Here is a 19,350-nt window from a genome sequence, read left to right as displayed (position 1 = left end):
GCAGGGTTCACACTCATGGACCCCAGGACCTCACACGCAGGGTTCATATTCTCAGATTCCAGGACCTCACATGCAGGGTTCACACTCTTGGACCTTGGGACCTCACACACAGTGCTCACACTCACAGACACAGGGACCTCACATGCAGAGTTCACACTCAAATCCCATGACCTCACGCAGGGTTCACCCTCATAGACCCTGGGAGCTCACTCGGAAGATTCACACATTTGGACCCCAGGACCTCAGACCTCACATCCAGTGTTCCCACTCACAGACCCTGGGACCTCATATGCTCTTCCCCTCTCGGGTCCTCACAGCATAAAATCTGCTATGTCCAGCTGCCCCGGCCTCTCCTGGTGTCCTTGTCATCCCCCCAGGCCTTCCCGTCCCTGTTACCCCGAGCCTTCCCACCCTACCTGTCCTGTGTCCATGCTCCCATGGGTCCATGGTTGCCTCCAGCGTTTCTGTTCAATAAAACCCTGGTCCACAGAGCAGTCCCTGCCAACCTTGCTGCCCCCTTGGTGGACGTGTGGTGGCCTCTGAGGTGCTGGGGCAGCCTGTGCAGCAGCCATGCCCTGCGTGGGCCCCTGCCGCCCAGAGTGGAGTCCGCTGGGCAGGGGCAGCTGCCGGCCTGGAACTACCCCACCGTCTACCCTGAAGTCTGGGTTACGCCCCCTCAATGCCACTGTGTGCCTGTGGGGATCTCCCTGTTTGTGACTGATGAGCTATAGACACCGTGACCTCAGTGTCTCTATCGTTCTGCACAGCCAAACTCAACCAATATTTGTAGATTTTAGTGTTTTACTGAAATACAGTACACTTTTTTCATAGTTTTTATCCTGGAAAAGAGTTATAACAGAGCTGTAGTTGAGGTAAAGGTTTAAATATTGAAATTGACGTGAAATGCTTTCTGAACCTTCGTGTGTGAGCTGAGTGCAGTTGTGAAGGTGTTTGATGAGTGCTTTGCATGTGGCAGAGAGAGACCGTTACTGTAATACAGCACAACAATGGGACACTGGTCAGACCTTCTGGGGTGGGGCCTGGCTGAGCCCCTGAGCTCCTGAGCTAACGCTTCTCCCTCTCTTCTGTTGCAGAGTCGCAGTGCACCCTCTGCGGGGAGCCGGAAGGTGAGTACCCTGGTTCCTCACCTGTGTGGGTGGGAGGGACATGCAGGTGGCTGGAGGTGGAACTGATGTCGAGGGATGGCTGGAAAATGCTTGAGAGCGTTGATGCTGAAGCCGTGTTTTTCTTGGTGTCTGTGGGAAAGTGGATAATCCACAGCAGCATAAGAGCGTTGGGTGCAAGGAGCTCATCTCTAAGGAAAACGCAACGTTACAGCCAAATTGCAGGATTTTCTTCTGTTGTTTTGAATTTACAGATTTGGGCCAGTTTTCTCCAAATAGTAGATGTTGACACGTTTATGAGCTTTAACTGTTTTAGCAAGTTGCTGTGACCTCACGTGCTGGGAGACGGGTGAGATGGTTCCTGGCCAGGGTGCATGATTGGATCTGAGGCACAAGGCAGGGACCTCACTGGCCTCAGTGAGGATGAACAGCCGGCCGTGTGTCAAGCTGAGTTTCAGCCAGAGCTGCAGCTGCCTGAGATGCATTTAAACTTAGGGCTCCTGAGCTGGGCGTTCGTTAACGCTGTTCCAAAGTGGTGAAAGCAAATGTATGCAACCTTTTCCTCGGTGTGCTAAGGAAGAATAAGGAAAGCACAGCAGGTATCTGGCTCCTTTTAGTGGGGATTCCACTGGGTTTGGATTTTGTACTCTGCTTTCATCAGAAAGAGGCGGGTTGGCTAGAAAACCAGTGAGCCTCAGGCTAGGGAGACAGGTGAGTCATGGGGCGAGAGTCAGCCAGTCTCAGTGTCAGGGGGCCTGGCCCCAAGAGCCGGAGGCTGAGGACTGAGTGGGCTCTGGGCTGAAGCTCAGAGCTGCTGTGAGGACCCCAACCCAGAGTGAGTACAGGGTTCACTTGGACACTCTGCCAACAGTCTCCTCAGTTTGGTGGTAGCTGGGTATTTGAAGACGCTTTCTGGGTTTTTCCTGTGCTGTTGGATCCACAAGAAGGCACAGCCTCAGTGCCCCCCTTGCTTGCGTTCTAAAGCATCAGACTCTGGGTCTGGTGTTCCCAAGGCCACAGAATGGTGTGTCTTGGAGTTGGGGCCTGAAGGGCTGGCTATGGACGCGTGGGGTGGTCCTCTGGGGTCCGTGACACCCTCGGCCTGTCTGGTGCCCTCTGGACACTTGAGAGTTCGTTATTTCCTGTCGCTGTGGCTTCTGTTGTGTCCCGTTGAGCGTGTCTACTGTGCTCTGGGTCGGTGCGTGACTGTGCATGCTTGTTAGAAGTTTACAGGGTGCTATGTATGGAGCCTCCGGAGGGCATAGAGCACAAACCCGTGCTTTCGTCTGTGCGTTTCTAAGCTCCATCCTCTGGATAGGCTGTGTGTTGCCTACCCACTACCGCTGCTGTGTGCTCTTCGCCGCTGCACCCAGCTCGGGGCTAGCTCCTGTGAGGCCTGGCTGCAGGTGGGCTGTGGGCCCCACCCGTGTCCCTGGAGCACGGGCACTGCTGTCCATGACCATCCCAGATGCCGAATGGAGTGTGATGGGCTCAGTTCTGCCAGGCTTGCCTGAAATTGCCTGGAGGGGTCTGCCTGGGGAGACGTAGGTGCCCACCCAAGTGAGCGCTGTAGCGCCAACAACAGGTCAGCCAGGCCTTCCTCACAGCACCCGAAGTCTGCTGGTTTGCCTTCCACGACACAGGTGTTGGGTGTTAGTCCCGCACCATGTGCAGAAGTGGGAGGGGTTGAGGGGATGGGCCGGGTGTGCTCCTCACTGCTCCAGCCGTTGAACCCTTCCTGAACTAGACTCCATGCAGAAGGAGCCCGGGGCGCTGGCTGAGGGTGGCGGACAGGGCACATGGCCACTGCTGTCCAGTGCCCCCGTGCCCCAGGTGTGCCGCTGGCAGAATCACCCATGGGGTAGTGGGGCAGTGGGCACGGGTCTCAGTTGTGCCTCACACCCCCGGAAGCCACCTGGTGAATATTCATACGTTTTAAATCATTTAAGTAATTAGTCTGAGTGTGAGCTGGCTAGATGCAGCGCATGGAATCTGAAATCAGCCTTTTTGTTCCGTAATTTCTCCAGCAGCATCGACCAGTTAACTCATAACCACCCCTGCCGGGAGGAGTGAGCCAGGCTGGTCGGGCAGGCGGCAGAGCGGGTGGGGAGCTCTCCTCCCCCTTGGGGAGCCTCAGCAGCTCTCAGGCTGAACCAGCCAAGTGGAAACACCTATTTGCATTTTAATGATCAGCTCTTTCAGAGAGAGCTGGTTTTTTGGATACGGATTGAATAATTAGCATCGTCTCAGAGGATAATATCTGTCAGCAAATGAGACTGGGAGCCAAGTTCACAGGGTCCTGGAGACCTCGGGTTCCACAGCTGCAGGTCCCTGTCATGGTGAGGACTTCCTCAGAGAACTGGAATTTTAAGAAGTGTACAGAACGTGGATCCCAACCTCTGTGCTGGTGGCTTGCAGAGTCTGCGCTATGACATCTGGAGGCCGGGGAAGTGGAGGTGTCCCTGAATGCCCTCACTTCCCAGCCCCTTTGTCCCTGGCGGGGCAGAGATGTCCCAGAGGGTGGCACCTGCTGTGCTGGTGTGGGGCCTCACCAGCAGCATGTGTTCACCGGCCTCTGGATGACGGTGGCAGGGTTACTAGAGCACTGCTCATCGTCGCGGTAACTGGAGTGCAGCGCTGGGCCCCTCTCAATCTGTCACCTTCCCAGTGGCTCCTGTTAGCTTCCAGACACTGGACAGGACCCAGCAGCAGAGCCTTTGTTAGTTTGCTTGATACAGCAAGGAATCCTCCCGAGTGACAGACTCTGCCAATTTCATACAGGAACCTAATTTAACAGTACACAGTCTTTTTCAAACTTTACTGGCAGGCACATGATGGCATTTGCTTTTTAACGAGGCCACAGGAAAACAGTACAGGTCTTAGGAAGGGAAGCAGTGCCAGTTCCTGGACTTGTCTGTCTCCATTTTATGCTTTAGCTTCCCTCCCTAGCAAATAGATTTTTGTGGTATGGGAAGATAGGTAAGGATGCCTGGCAGGGTCAGGAGAACTTGGTAGAAATCCACTGCTCTGCACCCACAGTGTCTTAGATCTACATGGTTTGACCTGATGAAAGCCAAGAAGTAGGAAGTTGTTAGGATGTGAGCTGGCGGACAGGACTGCTACACAGGTGCCAGGATGTGTTCAGCAGCAGGCAGCCCTGGGCCCCAGGCTGAGAGCTTGGCCTCAGCAAGCTCGGCCCCTTGGTGGTAGCATCGACGCACGTTGGGTTTTGGGGAAATGTTGGTGGTAGAAATCCCAGTAAAAAAGCAAAATTCAGATTTTAAAAAAATCTTTAGAAGCTTAAGATAAAGTGCTTCCTTTCTAAATAAGTTTCTTTGTTTTTGTTTTTGTTTTTTTTTTTCCGCTTACTTTGATCATTTAAAAACACAAACTGCTCCGGGAATTTTGGAGTGACGTACATCATCTTATGTTTTGCTACAAATAGGAAGTATATCTTCTCCTTCGTAATACATGGTTAAGAAATAGCAAGGGGTTGTTTTTCTACTTAGTAGCTTTACATTCTTGATTTTCTTTAAATAAGAGAAATTCAAGATTTCCTGCCAAGCGACTCTGAACAAAGGGATGCCTCACTTTTTCTGTACCTGATTGTGTCCTCCTGAGACTTGTAAGAGCTCTAAGCAACAAAAGATAACAAGGCTGCTTTTGAGAACTGAGGGGAGCATTTCTGCTGCACCCCCTTGCTCTCTAGGATGAGGGTGCAGCTGCCCCAGCTCTCTCGGGGCTCTGGAACCCTGAGCTCTAACCCCGCACCCTCCCCAGTCTGGAGCAGCTGAGTCCTCCTGGGTCTAAAGGGGACCACAAGTGGGACACGCGGTTTTGCTGCCTTCTCAGTGAGGCTCCGGGAAACCAGGGTGCCTGGGAACAGAACTCTCTGCCCAGTGGCTGCCTCCAGGACCTTGATGTGGCCCAAGTCTTGGTGGAAACCTGGCAGCATCTCTGGGGTGAAAGAAGATAAGGGCTGTGACAGAGGCGACTCCAAAGTGGGCAGACCGAGCTGCGACAGAAACTCGCCTGCCCCCTAAAGCCCAAAGAAGTGCAGTGTAACATACAGTGCAGTCCATTTCAACGTGCAGCTGAGCTTGAGTGAAAAACTGAGGGGTCCCCTGAGCCCCAAGAAATGCAGAAGAATCCTAAATCAGAGGATCAGTGCCAGTCAAGGCTGAGGAGGGAGCCTAGGAAGGACCAGCCTGTGCTGGAGTTGATGCCCTTCAGGAGGGAGGGTCCTGGGACAGGCAGAGGCACTGGTGAGCCATCAAATCCACAGCCAATGCGCTTCCCTGCCTGTGAGAAAGGAACCCCAAATCACTGGCCAGGAAGGTGCAGAGGGGCTCATCCTGCCCTGAGGCTGTGGGTCACACACATCTGAAACTTGTTACCATCAGGACCCAAGGCCCTAGATGACCCAAACAACATGGAATGAGGGGCTCCTTCTCACCTGGATAAACAGAGATGAGAAAACTCCAAGGGCGAGAGAAGACAGGGACCCTGGAGAAGGAGGCAGCGCTGGGAATCACAGACCTGCGTGGCATCGGGCAGTGCAGTATTATTAAACGCACTTCCCAAAGGCAAAGGAATCCAGGTGGAATGAGGAGCACAGCCCTAGGTAGAACAATAGCTAGGAATAAGGCGGTCGTGAGAACTGACCAGTTTTTGAATATTAGAAAGTGGATCAGACAGAGCTGAAAAGAGAGTTAGGAAATGAGAAAACAGTGTGAGAACATTTTCTAAACCTTCATGCAAAAATATAAGGCCTCATGTGGAAGAAGAGTAAAGTGCACAGAAAAAGGCTGTAGAACCACAGATGACCTAAACAGAATGAGAGGTGGAGGAGCGGACTGAGTCTGGGAAGCCAAGGCTGAGGCTGCGGGGACTGGAGAAGTGTACTGCCTCTTTGATCTAAATGCCCCCAGGGCTGAGGCCAAATAAGTAGCACATCCTTCCGCACCTAAAGTGAAAGTGCAGAGAGAGAACAAGTAGATAGACATTTTTTTAATTTTAAAAATAAAAGGAGGAAAACATTAACAGACAGACAACCTTTTACAAACTAGCAAAGGAATAGTACAGACAATACAGAGTTACAAACAAAGTGGTAGGAAATTAATAATGCTTGTTGTATTATATATTGATATCTTCAAAGTGGTTTCCCATGAAAACAGATAGAGACATGCAATAGTGATCAATCAAGGACTCACTGACAGTTTCTTTCAGCAAAGAAATAGAAGACAGTAGAACAGCTATGTTAACTATCCTGTATATACATACATACAAAATTTCTCCTTCTTTCCCTTCTCTTTTCCCCCATCCCAGTTGCCCTTTACCCTTAAGTGTTTTCCTATCGTTTCACAATGTCTATCATACCTCCTAGTTTAAATTAACTCTTTCAAGTTTTACACTAGTGAGACAATGCGGAGAACAAGTAGATAAACTCAGTGGAGCTGACATAGCAGATGGGCCACTGTGTGACTTCCAGGAGAATTCCCATAGCAAGAGTCCACTTGATGCTGAGATGATCAGAGGGTAAAGAAGTGGAATAAAAGTGGAAAGTGTGGGGCAGAAAGGCAGCAACACAGAATGCATGGTAGAAATTACCCTAATGTATTTATAAAGGCTTTATCTGTTGGCTATGTTCCATGCAATAGTGATAAATATGTTCCATGCAATAGTTCCAAGCTATAGTGATTGTGTATGTTAGAACAGACTCAATGTATGCAGTGGAAAAAAGAAACTACAGGAGATGCCCCATCCTGAAGTTTGACCGAGACTCCCTTGTCTGTGAGCACAGACTCCTGCTGGTCACCCTGATCTCGAGCGGATGAGCCCTCAGGGTTCCTGGCTGGCCTTGCAGTGGCCGCTGTCTGCGCTCCGCTCAGGGGCTTGGCACATCCTTGAGCTTCAGTTTCACTTGGCCTTGGCCCTTTCATACCTGTTGTTTATGTGGAATTTCAGCACCACTCAAACATTTGTGCATTTACTGGAAGTATTTGGAGAAATTGAGGCCTCTCTGGGCTTCTAGGTGCAAAAAACTCAGCTGGGCAGTCAGAATCTCTGCTGCCCCTGCTGGGGGTCCCCAGGGACTCTCAGACCTCCCCAGTCTCAAGCCAGCTGTCAGGCGTTATTGCTGAAGCACAGGCCAGACCAAGTCATTTCCTTCCGCAAGTCTCTCCAGGTGCCACATGTCGGTAGGATGAGCCCCACTTTCAGAGTCACTGTGTTGGGCCCTGTGTGCCTTACCAGCCCACTTAGCTATGTGAAAACATGTGCCCCATGCTGGCAGCTGATGGGCTCACCCAGCACCCAGGTCTGTGCATCTAAGGATTTGGGATAAGAGGAAGGGGGAGCTGTGTGCACAAGTGTGTGCATGTGTATGCAGATCCAAGGTATGGGGAGCACAAGGGTGGTTTAGGAGGAGCTGTGTTACACACGTGTTGTGGGCAAGCTGTAGGCATCTGTGATGTGCAGGAGTGGCATGGGCCCATCTGAGTAGGATGTAGTGCTCACATGCAGTGGAGAGAAGCAATGGTCCTGTCTTTGTATTGACACAGTGCAGGGCTAGAAAGATTTCAGGTCTTTGCAAACACCTCTTCCCAGGTGGGTCCTCTGTGTGCTCTCTGTGGGTGCCTCTGTGAATAGCCTCCCAGGTTCCATCCTCTGGAGGTACCTGTTGGAGAATAACATGTGTGGTCCTCTGAGATAAGCACAGGTTTTGTCTAAACTTGTGGTGTAGGAAGACCATCTTTTTCCAACTGCCTGCTCCCACAGCTGTGTATTTGTGAACCAAAGCTGCCCATGAGGATCCTGGTCCTGCTACCCACCAAGGCAGTTCTGTAAATACTAAGTTTAGAACCCGAGGTTAAACTGCAGCAATTAAATACTGAAACTTCAGTGAAAGAGGGTGAATTACATGTACCATCTGGTGTCTGAGACTTGGGACAATTATGCATTTATGCAGAATGATATAAAATGCTCAGACAAGCCCTGATTTGCACATTTCTTTCTTTTTTAAGAATAATATCCAATATCTGAGATTCAGGCATCCAGCTGGCATCAAAACAATTCTACCTCATTGATTTGCTCAGGAATAAATAAGTGTTTTATTTTTATGGTCCTGGATAATTTAAATATCAGGTCTTGGTTTTAGTGTCTTAGCTAAAGCACAGCCTATTTTCTTGCTGCTCTGCCTATGTCTGTTTGATGCATTTTGATGCATATTTCGGAACTATGCATCAAATAAATGCAATTGGATGTTGGTGAAGAGCAATATTAGAACTATCTCCTATAATTCATAACGAGCTCCTTTAGTAACACTGAGAACAATGGCAAGGGAAAGGGATTTAACACAGGGCAGAGCGTGGTGTGTCTTTCATGTTAGCTCACCACTGTGAAAGTGTTCTGCATGTCCTCACTTCATCAGGCTGTACAACACCCCAGTTCAGGGTCTTTAGTCGACCTGCTCAGACCTGAGCTTCCAAAAGAGGCCTCCCAGGATCCACCCAAGTTCCAGCAGGAATACGAAGTTGGATTTCATTGTTTTTCCTGAGAGTGAAATATTTCAGAAACTAAATTATCTTCACCTATGACTTGTTTTCCTTTAATTTTCAATCTCCTACCTGATACTGTCCACTGGCAAATGTTTCAGAGTCATCTTGAGGTCTCAGTTAACTTGGCAAATGCCAAGACACTTTCAAAGACAAGGAAGTTTTCTGCAGCCATCACAGGTCCCAGGGTCTATGCCTGGAGGGTAACTGGATCATGGATTCATCCGTGGGTGCGTTCACAGCTGAGCATGCTGTTAGGGGTGGACCCTGGTTGGAGGTGGTCGCTGGGGCGTGACCTGGCTCCTCCCTGCTCTCTCTGCTTCTGGCTGTCATGGATTGGGCACCTTTTCTTCCACTATGCCCTTCCGCCTTGCTGCTTCTGCGTTGAAGCCAGCTGGCTGTGGCCTGAGACTGCAGGTCCAGATGAACCTCTCCGCTGTAAGGTGTTGGCGTCAGGTATGGTGCCCAGTGATGGGACAGTAACTAAGAGCAGCTAAGACCTCCTGGCTGCGGCACCTCTGGCAGAGCCTGGTGTGGTGCCCACACATGTATGGAGCCCCTGTGGGGCCTGCAAAGCAGCTGCTGGCCGTGGGCGTCTTCAAGGGAGATGTCTTGAAGGGAGCTAAGGCGTGGTCAGAAGCCCTGACCAGCCAAGGTCGAGTGACTTGATAGGATAAGCCTGCCTCCTGCCCTGCCCCTGCCCTCCTCCTCCACTGTGTGTCCCTGCTCTGCCTGCATCTCACAAGTGCTGAGGGAGCCAGGAAGGAAGGCAGGAGTATCCTCCCGCCTGGGCTGCACGGGGAGCAAGTGCTGAAAGCTACCCCATGACCGGAGTTCAGAGGGAGGTGACACGCTCAGTGTCACTGTCCCCTTGGCTGCCTCTCATGGCTACTGTAATGACTGCTGAGTGACGAGGTATCTCCAGCGTCCCTCTGTAACTGACCTTGGGGCAGATGTGCCAAGGTAGTAACTGACCTTGGGGCAGATGTGCCAAGGTAGGATAGGGAAGGTATTTCCTCACCAGCCAATCTTGTGGTCTAAAGATCCAGAGCCAAGCTGTGAACATGGGAACAAAATGGAGCAGCCCCTCTGAAGCAGGAGTGTTTCGTGGTATGAGGTGCGGCCCCTGGCCCTGCTGTGTGCAGGGACTGCAAGGGCAGGGAGGCTGCCCCTCGCCTCGCAGCCTCACCAAAACGCTCCTGATCGGTGCATCTGCCAAAGCGAGGCCTCGGCCTTCTCCATGTTCCGGGGTGTGGACGCTGTCCCGTGATGCGTGAGCCTGTGCACCAGGGAACAGCTTCTCTCAGATACACTGAGGAAGGCAGGGGGGCCGTTTTCTCAAAACTTCAAAGTTGTAATCAGAAATGGTCCATTTCCTGTCCTTTAGATTTAAGGAATCAGCCACATCTTCATGAAAGCTGTGGTAATTAATTTGGAAGAAACCATTATCAAATTATTAATTGGAAATGGGGACGCCACATGACAAATTATTAATTACAGTGAATCATAAATCTTCAGGATAGGAAGGATAAAAGAAGAACAGAGGAACATAAATGAGGACACAGGATTAGAACCAAGTGGGTTTTGGTAGAAATCCATTTTCCCCTCCTCACCTGCAGACCGAGAGCCAAGTCTGTGTTGTTCCTGACCCTCCCGTCCTCATCAGCAAAGGGAGAGCAGAACCTGTGCTTCCAGGCAATGCTGAAAATTACAGGGTTTTGCATAGTGCTTGGGATAGAGTGGGGTGCATGGCCTCTCTATTTTATTTTGTTATCAAATTCTCTGTTCGTGTGTTGATTATTCAGCCTCTCTGTTTTTATTCCAAGTCTCTTTCTTAGACATTATTCTAGGAGTTAAGGAAACACAGAAATAAACCAGATAGTTCTGTGTCTAAAGAAAATCTGAGAGTCAAATGGGTCAGCTGTGAAAGGGCTGTAGATAAGACGGAGTAGTATTGTAAGGATTTCCATCTGTTTTTTAAATGCTCCCCAACACAGAAGTTGTGGCTTACAGGTAGAGTCTGGGTAGGATTGCCATGGCTTCTACTGGCAGGAGGCAGCTTGGATGGGGAGGGTGTCAAGGACAAGGTTGTTCTTTGACACTTAGCGTTCCGGTAGGTGGTCACTGTGGATGCCGGAGCCCTCGGCCTCTCAGGACAATCTTCCTTCCAGAGGATAACAGGATTACCTCTGTGTGTCCCCGTGACGCACGCACACAGTACACACAGAGGAAATTACTCAGCCATAACAAACAACAGGCTCTGCCGCCGCAGCCTCGTAGAGTGCGCTGGAGGACACTGTGTGTGTGACCTAAGCAGGAGCAGAGAGACACCCAGCACCTGAGTGTCAGTGAAGCTTGCTGGGCTGGGGCTGGGGGCACAGGGAGGTGCGGCTGGGCGCACACCGGCAGCTCAGCTCAGTTCTGTGGCCTGAGGGCGGAGGACCGCCATGACAGCACATCTTGTGTGGTGACGAGGAGGCGACGGGCGTGCTGGCCAGTGAGCTGTGCTCATCACTGCCCATAGAAGAGCGAGGAAGCATCGCACGTGCAACTCAATGTGCACCATACCTGACAGTTACACTCAGCGAAGCCCATGTGGGGGCACATCGCTGCACCTGGGCCCCACCCCATGTGCTGCTCCGTGGGAGTGACAGTGCAAGGTCAGGTCTGCTGTCCATGCAGCTCGAAGCTCACAGATTTAGCACAACCTGAACAAATGGGTGTTTCCCAAGTCTGTTCTCCTGATAGCATCGGAGTGGAGGAGTGAACGGGAGAGTCCTCCTGTGCACATGGGGAGAGGCCCCGGGGACCCTGCATGGCCCCTTGCCTTGCAGTGTTGGCACCTGCATTGCAGAGAGGCTGAGAGGGAGGGCAAGGGCCAGGGCTCTCACACCAGTGCCCAAGCTCCTGGTGAAACGTGGCCTGGGCTTGGGTCTTCCAGGGAATAGCTGGGACCCTGCTGTACAACGAAGACCAAGCTTAAAGGAATAAACCAGCCGGCGGAGATTGGGGTTGTAGTTCTGCTACAGGTCTCAACCTCATGATCTGATTGGATTGTGCATAGAACAGTGACCAGGTGTCATTCTTTGAAACAGTCGCTCCTGTCATTGTCTTTGAATAATAAAGTTAGAATGATTTCCTGACTTGTCATTTTTTCAATTCCAGGTAGTTGCTGAGATATTATGAAGCAAAAGTAAGAAAGTTAGTGTAATAACATTAGGAAGCAATTGCAGTATCCTCCTTTTAGATCAAGCCTGAGACTCATTGTGAGTTCCTGTGCAGGTAGAGTGTGGGCCGTGGACCCTAAGGCCACCTGGAAACCTCTGCCGGGCATCTGTGACTTGGTGCAGGAGAAGGCGCAGTTCCCCAAGTCTCAGGGAGGTTTGCAGGACTATGAAACAGTTAGACGGGCAAACCAGCTGCTGCTGCAAGCTCTGGGACTCGGGGGAGCTTGAAAGCCTGTTTGGGCACCAGCACCACCCAGCCCACCTGGGCAAATGCCCCCAACCTGGAAACTGCCCTTGGCCCCCTCTGCTCCTGCCTGAGGCTGCCCAAGGGGAGAAGCATAATCACCCAACTAGCTGGGGGTGGGCTCAGCCTCCCCTCCGCAGATGCGCAGCCCCAGGACCGAGGAGAGGCCCAAGACGGAGCCCCGGGAAGCTGGGGAGCAGTGTCCTCACTGGCCGTTTCAGTGCTGGCTCTGGGTGCCAGGCACAGGTCAGTGGGCGCTGCCCTCATCCCTCAAGGCAGCTCTGGATGAAGCACGTGGCCCAGGGGCCACAGAGAGGCTCTTGCTGTCTCCATACTCTTCCTTTATGACAGTGGGTGTCTGGGCCTCAGTTCATTGTGGGTGGGTTATCAAAAATATCCAGCTGCAGCAGGCCTCACCTGCCAGTGTGGATAGGGGCAGGTGCTCTATCATGCTTGTCAGGGCCTTTGTACTGAGCCCTTCTTTTATATTTTATTTTAAGTCAGGGTCTTTTACTAAGTCATGAAGTTGCCCAGACTAAGTTCAAACTTAAGATCCTCCTGCCTCAGCTTCCCAGAGTGCTGGGATTATAGGCTATTGTACTTTTTTGACGTGCAGACTGCATGTTTTTTTCCAGAAGTCCTTCTGGCCCTCCTCGGCCCTTGGAGTTTACTGCAGACACATGTTGGTCTGAATTTGAATCTAATCCAGATTCTCCAGCCAGTGTGGATGTTCCAGCTTAGAAGCTGGTTTTAATGAAGTGGGATGCACACGGCATGTTAAATGGAGATAAACTGGTTGTGGAAATCCCAGTGAGGTATGTGGGATTCTGTTCTAAGAGCGAGGCTGGTGTGACATTGACGTAGAATTCCAAATGGGGAGCTTTAAATGAAATTTCCGGACTTTAATACCTTTGCGTACAGCCAAGAATCTGCCTTCTGACTTTGAAATCAGTTCAAAACCTGAGTCACTCAGCAACCATTTTTCATATATGAGAGCCTTGTCAATTGAAGTAATAGCTTTGGGGTAAAGTCATTCACGGTACTGGGCCTCTCAGGGGAACAGCTGTCTCTCACATCTTAATTTGCACGTCAGAACTTTTATGTCTCGGTAGAATATATCCGTATGTTTTTAACTACATGTTAATTTTAATTAACATTCTATGTAATTTTATATCTTAAATGAATCCTAAATGTACCTGGGAGATAAAATTCTTTAAAACAGTGAACTCCTGTTTTCTCATGTCAGTGTCGTGGACTGGGCTTACACACACACACACACACACACACACACACACACACACACGTGCATGTGTGAGTGCGCAGTGTGAACTTACAGTAGCGTGGTGTGCGGACCATCGAGCGAGGGTCTCTGGACCCGCTTCTGAGGTAGTTGCTCCTGCTCACCCCTTTGCAGTGCAGTGGCAGGACTGCGGTCGAGCTCGGCTGAAGCTGAAATTCAAGGCTGTACGTCCCGGCTGGTGGTGAGAGGCTGGGGGCCTCTGGCACTTCCTGTCCTGGCTGGCTCCCTGGCTCAGTGCGCTTCCTGGGCCCTCGCGTAGCTGTAGACGCCACAGTGAGAGGTGTGCCTGCTCCCGGGCAGCGTGCCGTCTGGCGCCTGTGTCCGCTGGCTCCGCTCAGCGCACTGCTCCAGCACATGGCACCTGTGGCAAGAGGAGATGGCGGGTCTGCTGCTGTGGGCATGGCCTGGGCTTCACGGGGGCCAGCTGGCAGGCACTGCGGTCCGGAGTGTCCCTGGGTCCCAGAGGGCAGCCCTGGCTTCGTGTGTGTGTGTGTGTGTGTGTGTGTGTGCGCGCGCACATGTGTCTGTGTGTGTACAGATGCACATGTGTGTCTGTACATGTGTACTGTGTCTGTGTCTGTGTGAGTCAGTGGGGGTGTACGTGTGCACATGTATGTCTGTGTCTGTGTCTGTATATGTCTGCATGTCTGTGTGTGTAGACATGCACATACCTATCTATGTGTGTCTGTGTGTCTGTATGTGTCTCCGTGTATCTGGGAGTATGTATGTGCATGTGTGTGTGTGATGGGTTTTGTCACTTTAGAAAAGGGAAACACTCTGTCAAGCACCCATGGTCCAAGTCCCTGAGTCTGTAGTGAAGTCTGCAGTTTAGGAAAGGGGTGCTGCACACTGGGTGTCACGCTGTCCCTGGGGCAGGCAGGGGTAGCACACTGGGATGAAAGCAGCACCACATAGCGGATGTGTATGCCTTGGATGTGAAGGCAGGCTGGGTTCTGGGGTTGCGGACTGTATTAGTTCGTTTTACCACTGCTGGGACATGATACCAGACACCCACAACCTTTTAAAGGAGGAGAGCTTTAAATGGCTCATGGAGTTGGAGGATACAGTTCGTGTTAGCCAGCTGCAAGGTGGAACGTGATGGCAGGAGGTTGTAGTGGAGCTGAGCTGCTCACGTCAAGGTGGCTGGGAAGTGGAGCAGGGGACAGGGCTAGTGAGAGATCCTCCTCCTGCAGCTGACTCCCAACACACGCAACTCTGAACTCCAGGGATCAGTCCACAGAGGAGTGCAACACCAAACGGTACAACCACCTGGATCCATCAGGTTGACAGTTAGACTGTCTCTGTCTCCTGACTCAGAAGAGCTAGCCCCACAGGGTGTCTCAGGACATTAGAGCACTTTTTAAAAAACTGTAGCTGCTCTTTCACCGGAACACCATGAGAAGCGGTATCTCACGGTCGGAGTTTCAGGCCAACACTCCGATTCACTAGGAACTGCAATTCTGGTCAGACTCCATCAGAGGGAACAGTGTGGATCTGTCCAGCTCCATAAAACCCCTCATTTGTGGGCCCCTCAAGGGCTAGCAGCTGCAGTTTCCCTGGCCTTTCTCTTGGTGAGGATATCTCCATGTTAACCATTCATTGGCCCTCAAGGAGTTTTTCTTGCTGTAATATTAAGCATAGCTTGAGTGCATGCCAACCCAGAACCCCAAAATTGTGTGTAACACTTCATCTTGACTCCATCCCCGGCCACAGAGAGATTCCCCTCCCTCCATGCTTGCAAGTCCACTTTGATGAGTATAATGGACCATTCTTGCATGCATTCCTGGGCCAGTTGTGTTGGTTTATTACAAACTTGTTTTTGTTGTTTAATTGATGTAGTTTTCTATTGATGAAAATTACTTGTGTATCTTGGATTGAAAGGAGACATAATTTTCTTATTAAAACAAGTAAGATTAAGTTTTTATTTCATGGCTTTTCCCGTCAAGACAGAGTAGTGGGAATGTCGAGCAGGGGATGGATATATATACATATTTTTTTTTTTAACTGAAACGTGTCATATATTTTCCCTTATTATCTGCAGTGTTCACAGACTGTGAATTGCAAGCTCTATTCCACAGCATTAAATATGCCTCTAGAATCATTTTTAGTAGATAGGTATTATTCCATTGTGTTTGTCTACTGTGATTTATTGAATTAATCCCCTTTTAATGGAAATAGAAGCTGTTTCTAATCTTCTTGCCAATATAAACTTTAGCTTTATGAATATATTCATAGTTTTATCTGCATGCTCGTTCATGACCGTGCCCTTAGGCTAAATTCTGTAGATCTTAGAAATACAGCTGTTAATTTCAAGGGTGGTCACTTTCCTCAAGAACGTTCTGTGCCCGAGAATGCTTTATGGCATACACTTCGTGCCTGACCTCCAGAGGAGGATGCGTGTGCGGTGGGTGCATACTCTCATGTGCTTAGGACCTCTGTTGTGATCTTCTGTTATTTCAAAAATATCGGGGCTGGGGATTTAGCTCAGCGGCAAAGCGCCTGCCTGGAAAGCGCAAGGTCGTGAGTTCAGTTCCCGGTACCGGAGAAAAAAAAAAAAAAAAAAATATATCTGGGGAGCTTGCTTTCATTAGTCTCTCTGTTAGCAGAGCCAAAATGGAACACTAAGGATGCAGAAATTAAGGCAGCAGGAAGAAATACATGTATCAAGAAGTCTATAAAACAGAAAGTATGGCCAGCAATAGATTCTTAGGTCAAAAGGGAATGGATTTTACCAGGAGACAGGTAGGTTGAAAATGGCTCTCAGGGAGGCAACTCTGAGCTGTGTCTTGGTGTCCCTATGCTAGCCAGTGAGTCTTGCGTGGGTGGGAGCTGGGGCCCAGCACACTGCAGGCTTGACCTCCTCCACAGATGAGTGTGACATGCCACTCCCCAAGGGCCTGCAGCAAATATTGTACAAAGAAGATGGAGTCAACAGTTCTGTGGATTGAAAAAGTCCTCTTGGAACGAGTTAATTTGACGTGATCCAGGGTGGAAGTAGGGAGGAAGCCAGCATGGGTGGGAGCTCATGTTTCCTGAAGTAAAAATTGTTATTTGAATTGTCCTCCATCAGCAACCCTTCACAGTGGTCTGTTCTGATTCTTGCACCCAGGAGCCATGGCCTTCCTATCCTCTGGTCACTCAGATAAACGCTGAGCTGGATGGAGCCAAATGGCTGTGGGCCAGATGCGGGCCAGGGTGTTAGGAGAGTTGGGTTCTAGGGACCTGGAGGAGCAGCTCACGCCTCCGGGCTCCCCGTTTACTGACGTGTGCTGCCTGAGGTTCCTTCCAGTGATCAAGGACAGAGTCACACTGGGACCCTCACATGGAGGGGCCTGGTTCTCTGCAGCTCAGCCCCGTTGTTGCACACCTGGAATGAGGTTGGCACACAGGTGCTTTCCTTGGTGCTGGCCTGGAGGAATAAATGGATTCCAGCCCTGCTGATCCTCGTGCTAACTTGAGGACCCTCAAGGCTGTTCTGCATCCTGCCTCTCAGTGTCATGCCTTGGTGAATCTTTAAAATTTTTGCTTAATAAGTTTAGGTTCTAGTGGAAACAGTCTGTGTTTTTAGCCAAAGGAAGGAGTTACTGAGGCAAGGGGATCCATGTGTGGCTGATGATTCCTGGGGCAAAGGCCTCCCGTACTCTGCGGAGTTGCTGCAGTGAGCTCCATCTGTATTTGACGCATGCACATATGTCAAGCTGTAACACTGAGGGATGCATGGAGATGTGGTGCTCAGGGCCCGCACAGTCTTCTGGATGCCACCTGGTGCAGACCAGCGCATCCTGCACCGGGGACACGGTGTGGCCAGCCGGTCTGACATCCGTCAGGGGGCAGCCAGGTGGCTGGACAGCCTGGTTCTGAGATCTGTACAGAAGTCCTTCACACTGACAGACCCACACAACTGTACCAAGACCAGAGAAAAGCAGAAACGAATGTTGTGCAGGGGCGTGAGCCATGGTCACTCTGCCAAGTCCGTCTAACTGCAAAAGTCTGCAAAACAAAAACAAAACAGTACTTAAGTTGCAGGTGGAATAGACGCCTGCGATGCTACTTCATGGCCACAACTCAGGAAAGTCAAACTGGGCGGAGGGGGAGGGGTCTGCAGCCCCTCTGGCGACCCGAGGCTGGGCTGTGAGCTTCCTGATTCCAACTCTAGCATTCTTGGACTCGATTTCTCTTCACCAAGGGTTTATGATCGTGGCTGCGGACACGAGCAGTCATGTGCCTGTCCTAATCAGCGCTTTGAATTTTATCACGTCGTGTTTGCTGTGCCTGATGGCAACGTCCATCATGGGACTCGGTCCGTGACACTTTTTTTTTTTTTTCCTGTACTGGAAATCGAACTCATGACCTTGCACTTGCCGGGCAGGCGCTGTGCCGCTGAGCTAAACCCCCAGCCCCTCTGTGACACATCTTAATGCCTCCCTCACTCCCTCCAGCTCTAGGTCCTCTTCCCATCTGCGGAGGATCTGTCTCTAGTTGATGTTACCTAGCTTTTACTTTTATACTTTGTGTTTCTCCTGTAAGAGAAACTATGTGGTATTTATATGTATCAAGAAGTGAGAGTGAGCTATGTCAAAAGCTGCTTCGAGACAGAAATGAGCATTCTAGTCAGTACAAAGAACCTGCTTGGAGGAGCCCTGGGAGTATTAAATTCCTATTGTGGTGTAAGAAACCACCATCCGTATATCAGCTTGATCCAGCTCACATCCTCATCCTGCAGTTCTGCCTGTCAGGTCTGCCCTGGCTCGAGGTCTGTGGAGAGGCTGCACCTGCCCTGACCAGGGCCTCCTCCTCCTCCAGGCATAGGGGCTAAAGGGTTCCTTTCCTCGTGACTGGAGGCCTCCCAGCCCATGGGTCTGCAGAGCCAGCCAGAGCTGCAGAGGCCAGAGGGAGACCCAGATAGGAGCATCATCCCTGGTCACAGGGGATAGCCCTGCATCAGCCTCTCGGGGCTGGTCAGATGCAAGTCACAAGTCTGTCCATATTCTGAGACCCACCTCAGTGACTCCTGTGACCTTACCCTGGTGACTCTGAGGAAAACCATGAGGTGAACTTATGTCATGATACTTGGCCCCCTTGGTTAATCAACATGTTGAATTTCCTCGAATCAGAAAAGCAGGTCCCCTCTGTGTATGTAAACAGGAAAGGCTGAAGAGCAGGCATATGGAATGGGTGGTATGTAAGGAGGAGAGATTCCTCTGTGGCTCAGAGCTGTAGAATCCGCAGGAGTGACATTTGGTGTCTGAGTGAGGGACAAGGTGGGCTTATGTGGCCTGAGTGATGACATGGAAGGTGGGAGCTGGGACCCCCCCTTCGGGGCAGTTGGTGGGTGTGGGGGATGTGAGCTTGGGGCAGTCACACATGTCACCTGCAGTGACAGAGACCCTCAGGCGAGGACACCTTCGCACTGTCCCTAGCGCTTGCTCCATGCTTGTGTGTGGGACTCTGGCATTGCGGGCACTGCTTGGGCCTCTGAAGCTGAGGGGAGCTTGGGCCAGAAACCCAAGGACAGCCAGCCCTGTGACCTTGGGCAGGGACCACCCTTGCTGCCTTCCCCCCAGCTGGGTGACATCAACTCAGGGCTCCTGCATGGGACGCTCTGGGCTTCAGTGAGATTCTAAGTGTTGGGTCTGCGTGGCGCTGACTCACGGTGATCATTTAGTTGAAAACACTCGCCTTGGGTTGTAAATTGGCCAGGGTCCTGCAGAGGGCTCTTTGGTGCTGGCTCGAGGCCTCTGGGAGCCCCTGCCCTCTGAGGATCAGCTGTGAGTTTCGAGCCAGGTGCCCCCTGTGTTAGTCCTAGGAGCCATGGCTTTGCCAGTGCCCTCTGTTCTCAGGCGAAGGCATTTGTGGGTGGCTCTCCCCACTGTCATGACCTAGGCAGGATTTCTCACAC

General features: G+C 51.0%; 1 protein-coding gene across 3 annotated transcripts in view; it reads left to right on the top strand.

The window, feature by feature from the left end:
* Positions 1-19,350, top strand: part of Dlgap2 (discs, large (Drosophila) homolog-associated protein 2) — a 528,376-nt gene that overhangs the window by 306,787 nt on the left and 202,239 nt on the right. For all 3 annotated transcript variants that reach the window (XM_005373860.2, XM_005373861.2, XM_013515038.1), the window contains one exon: positions 1,095-1,127. In XM_005373860.2, the coding sequence (XP_005373917.1) occupies positions 1,095-1,127 (33 nt within the window). The remainder of the gene's footprint in view (positions 1-1,094; positions 1,128-19,350) is intronic.

Source organism: Chinchilla lanigera, unplaced genomic scaffold, assembly GCF_000276665.1.
Source record: "Chinchilla lanigera isolate Chin_1 unplaced genomic scaffold, ChiLan1.0 scaffold00002, whole genome shotgun sequence".
Classification (NCBI taxonomy): domain Eukaryota; kingdom Metazoa; phylum Chordata; class Mammalia; order Rodentia; family Chinchillidae; genus Chinchilla; species Chinchilla lanigera.
The sequence above is the reverse complement of the archived record's forward strand: the minus strand, read 5'-3'. Positions and strand labels throughout refer to the sequence as shown.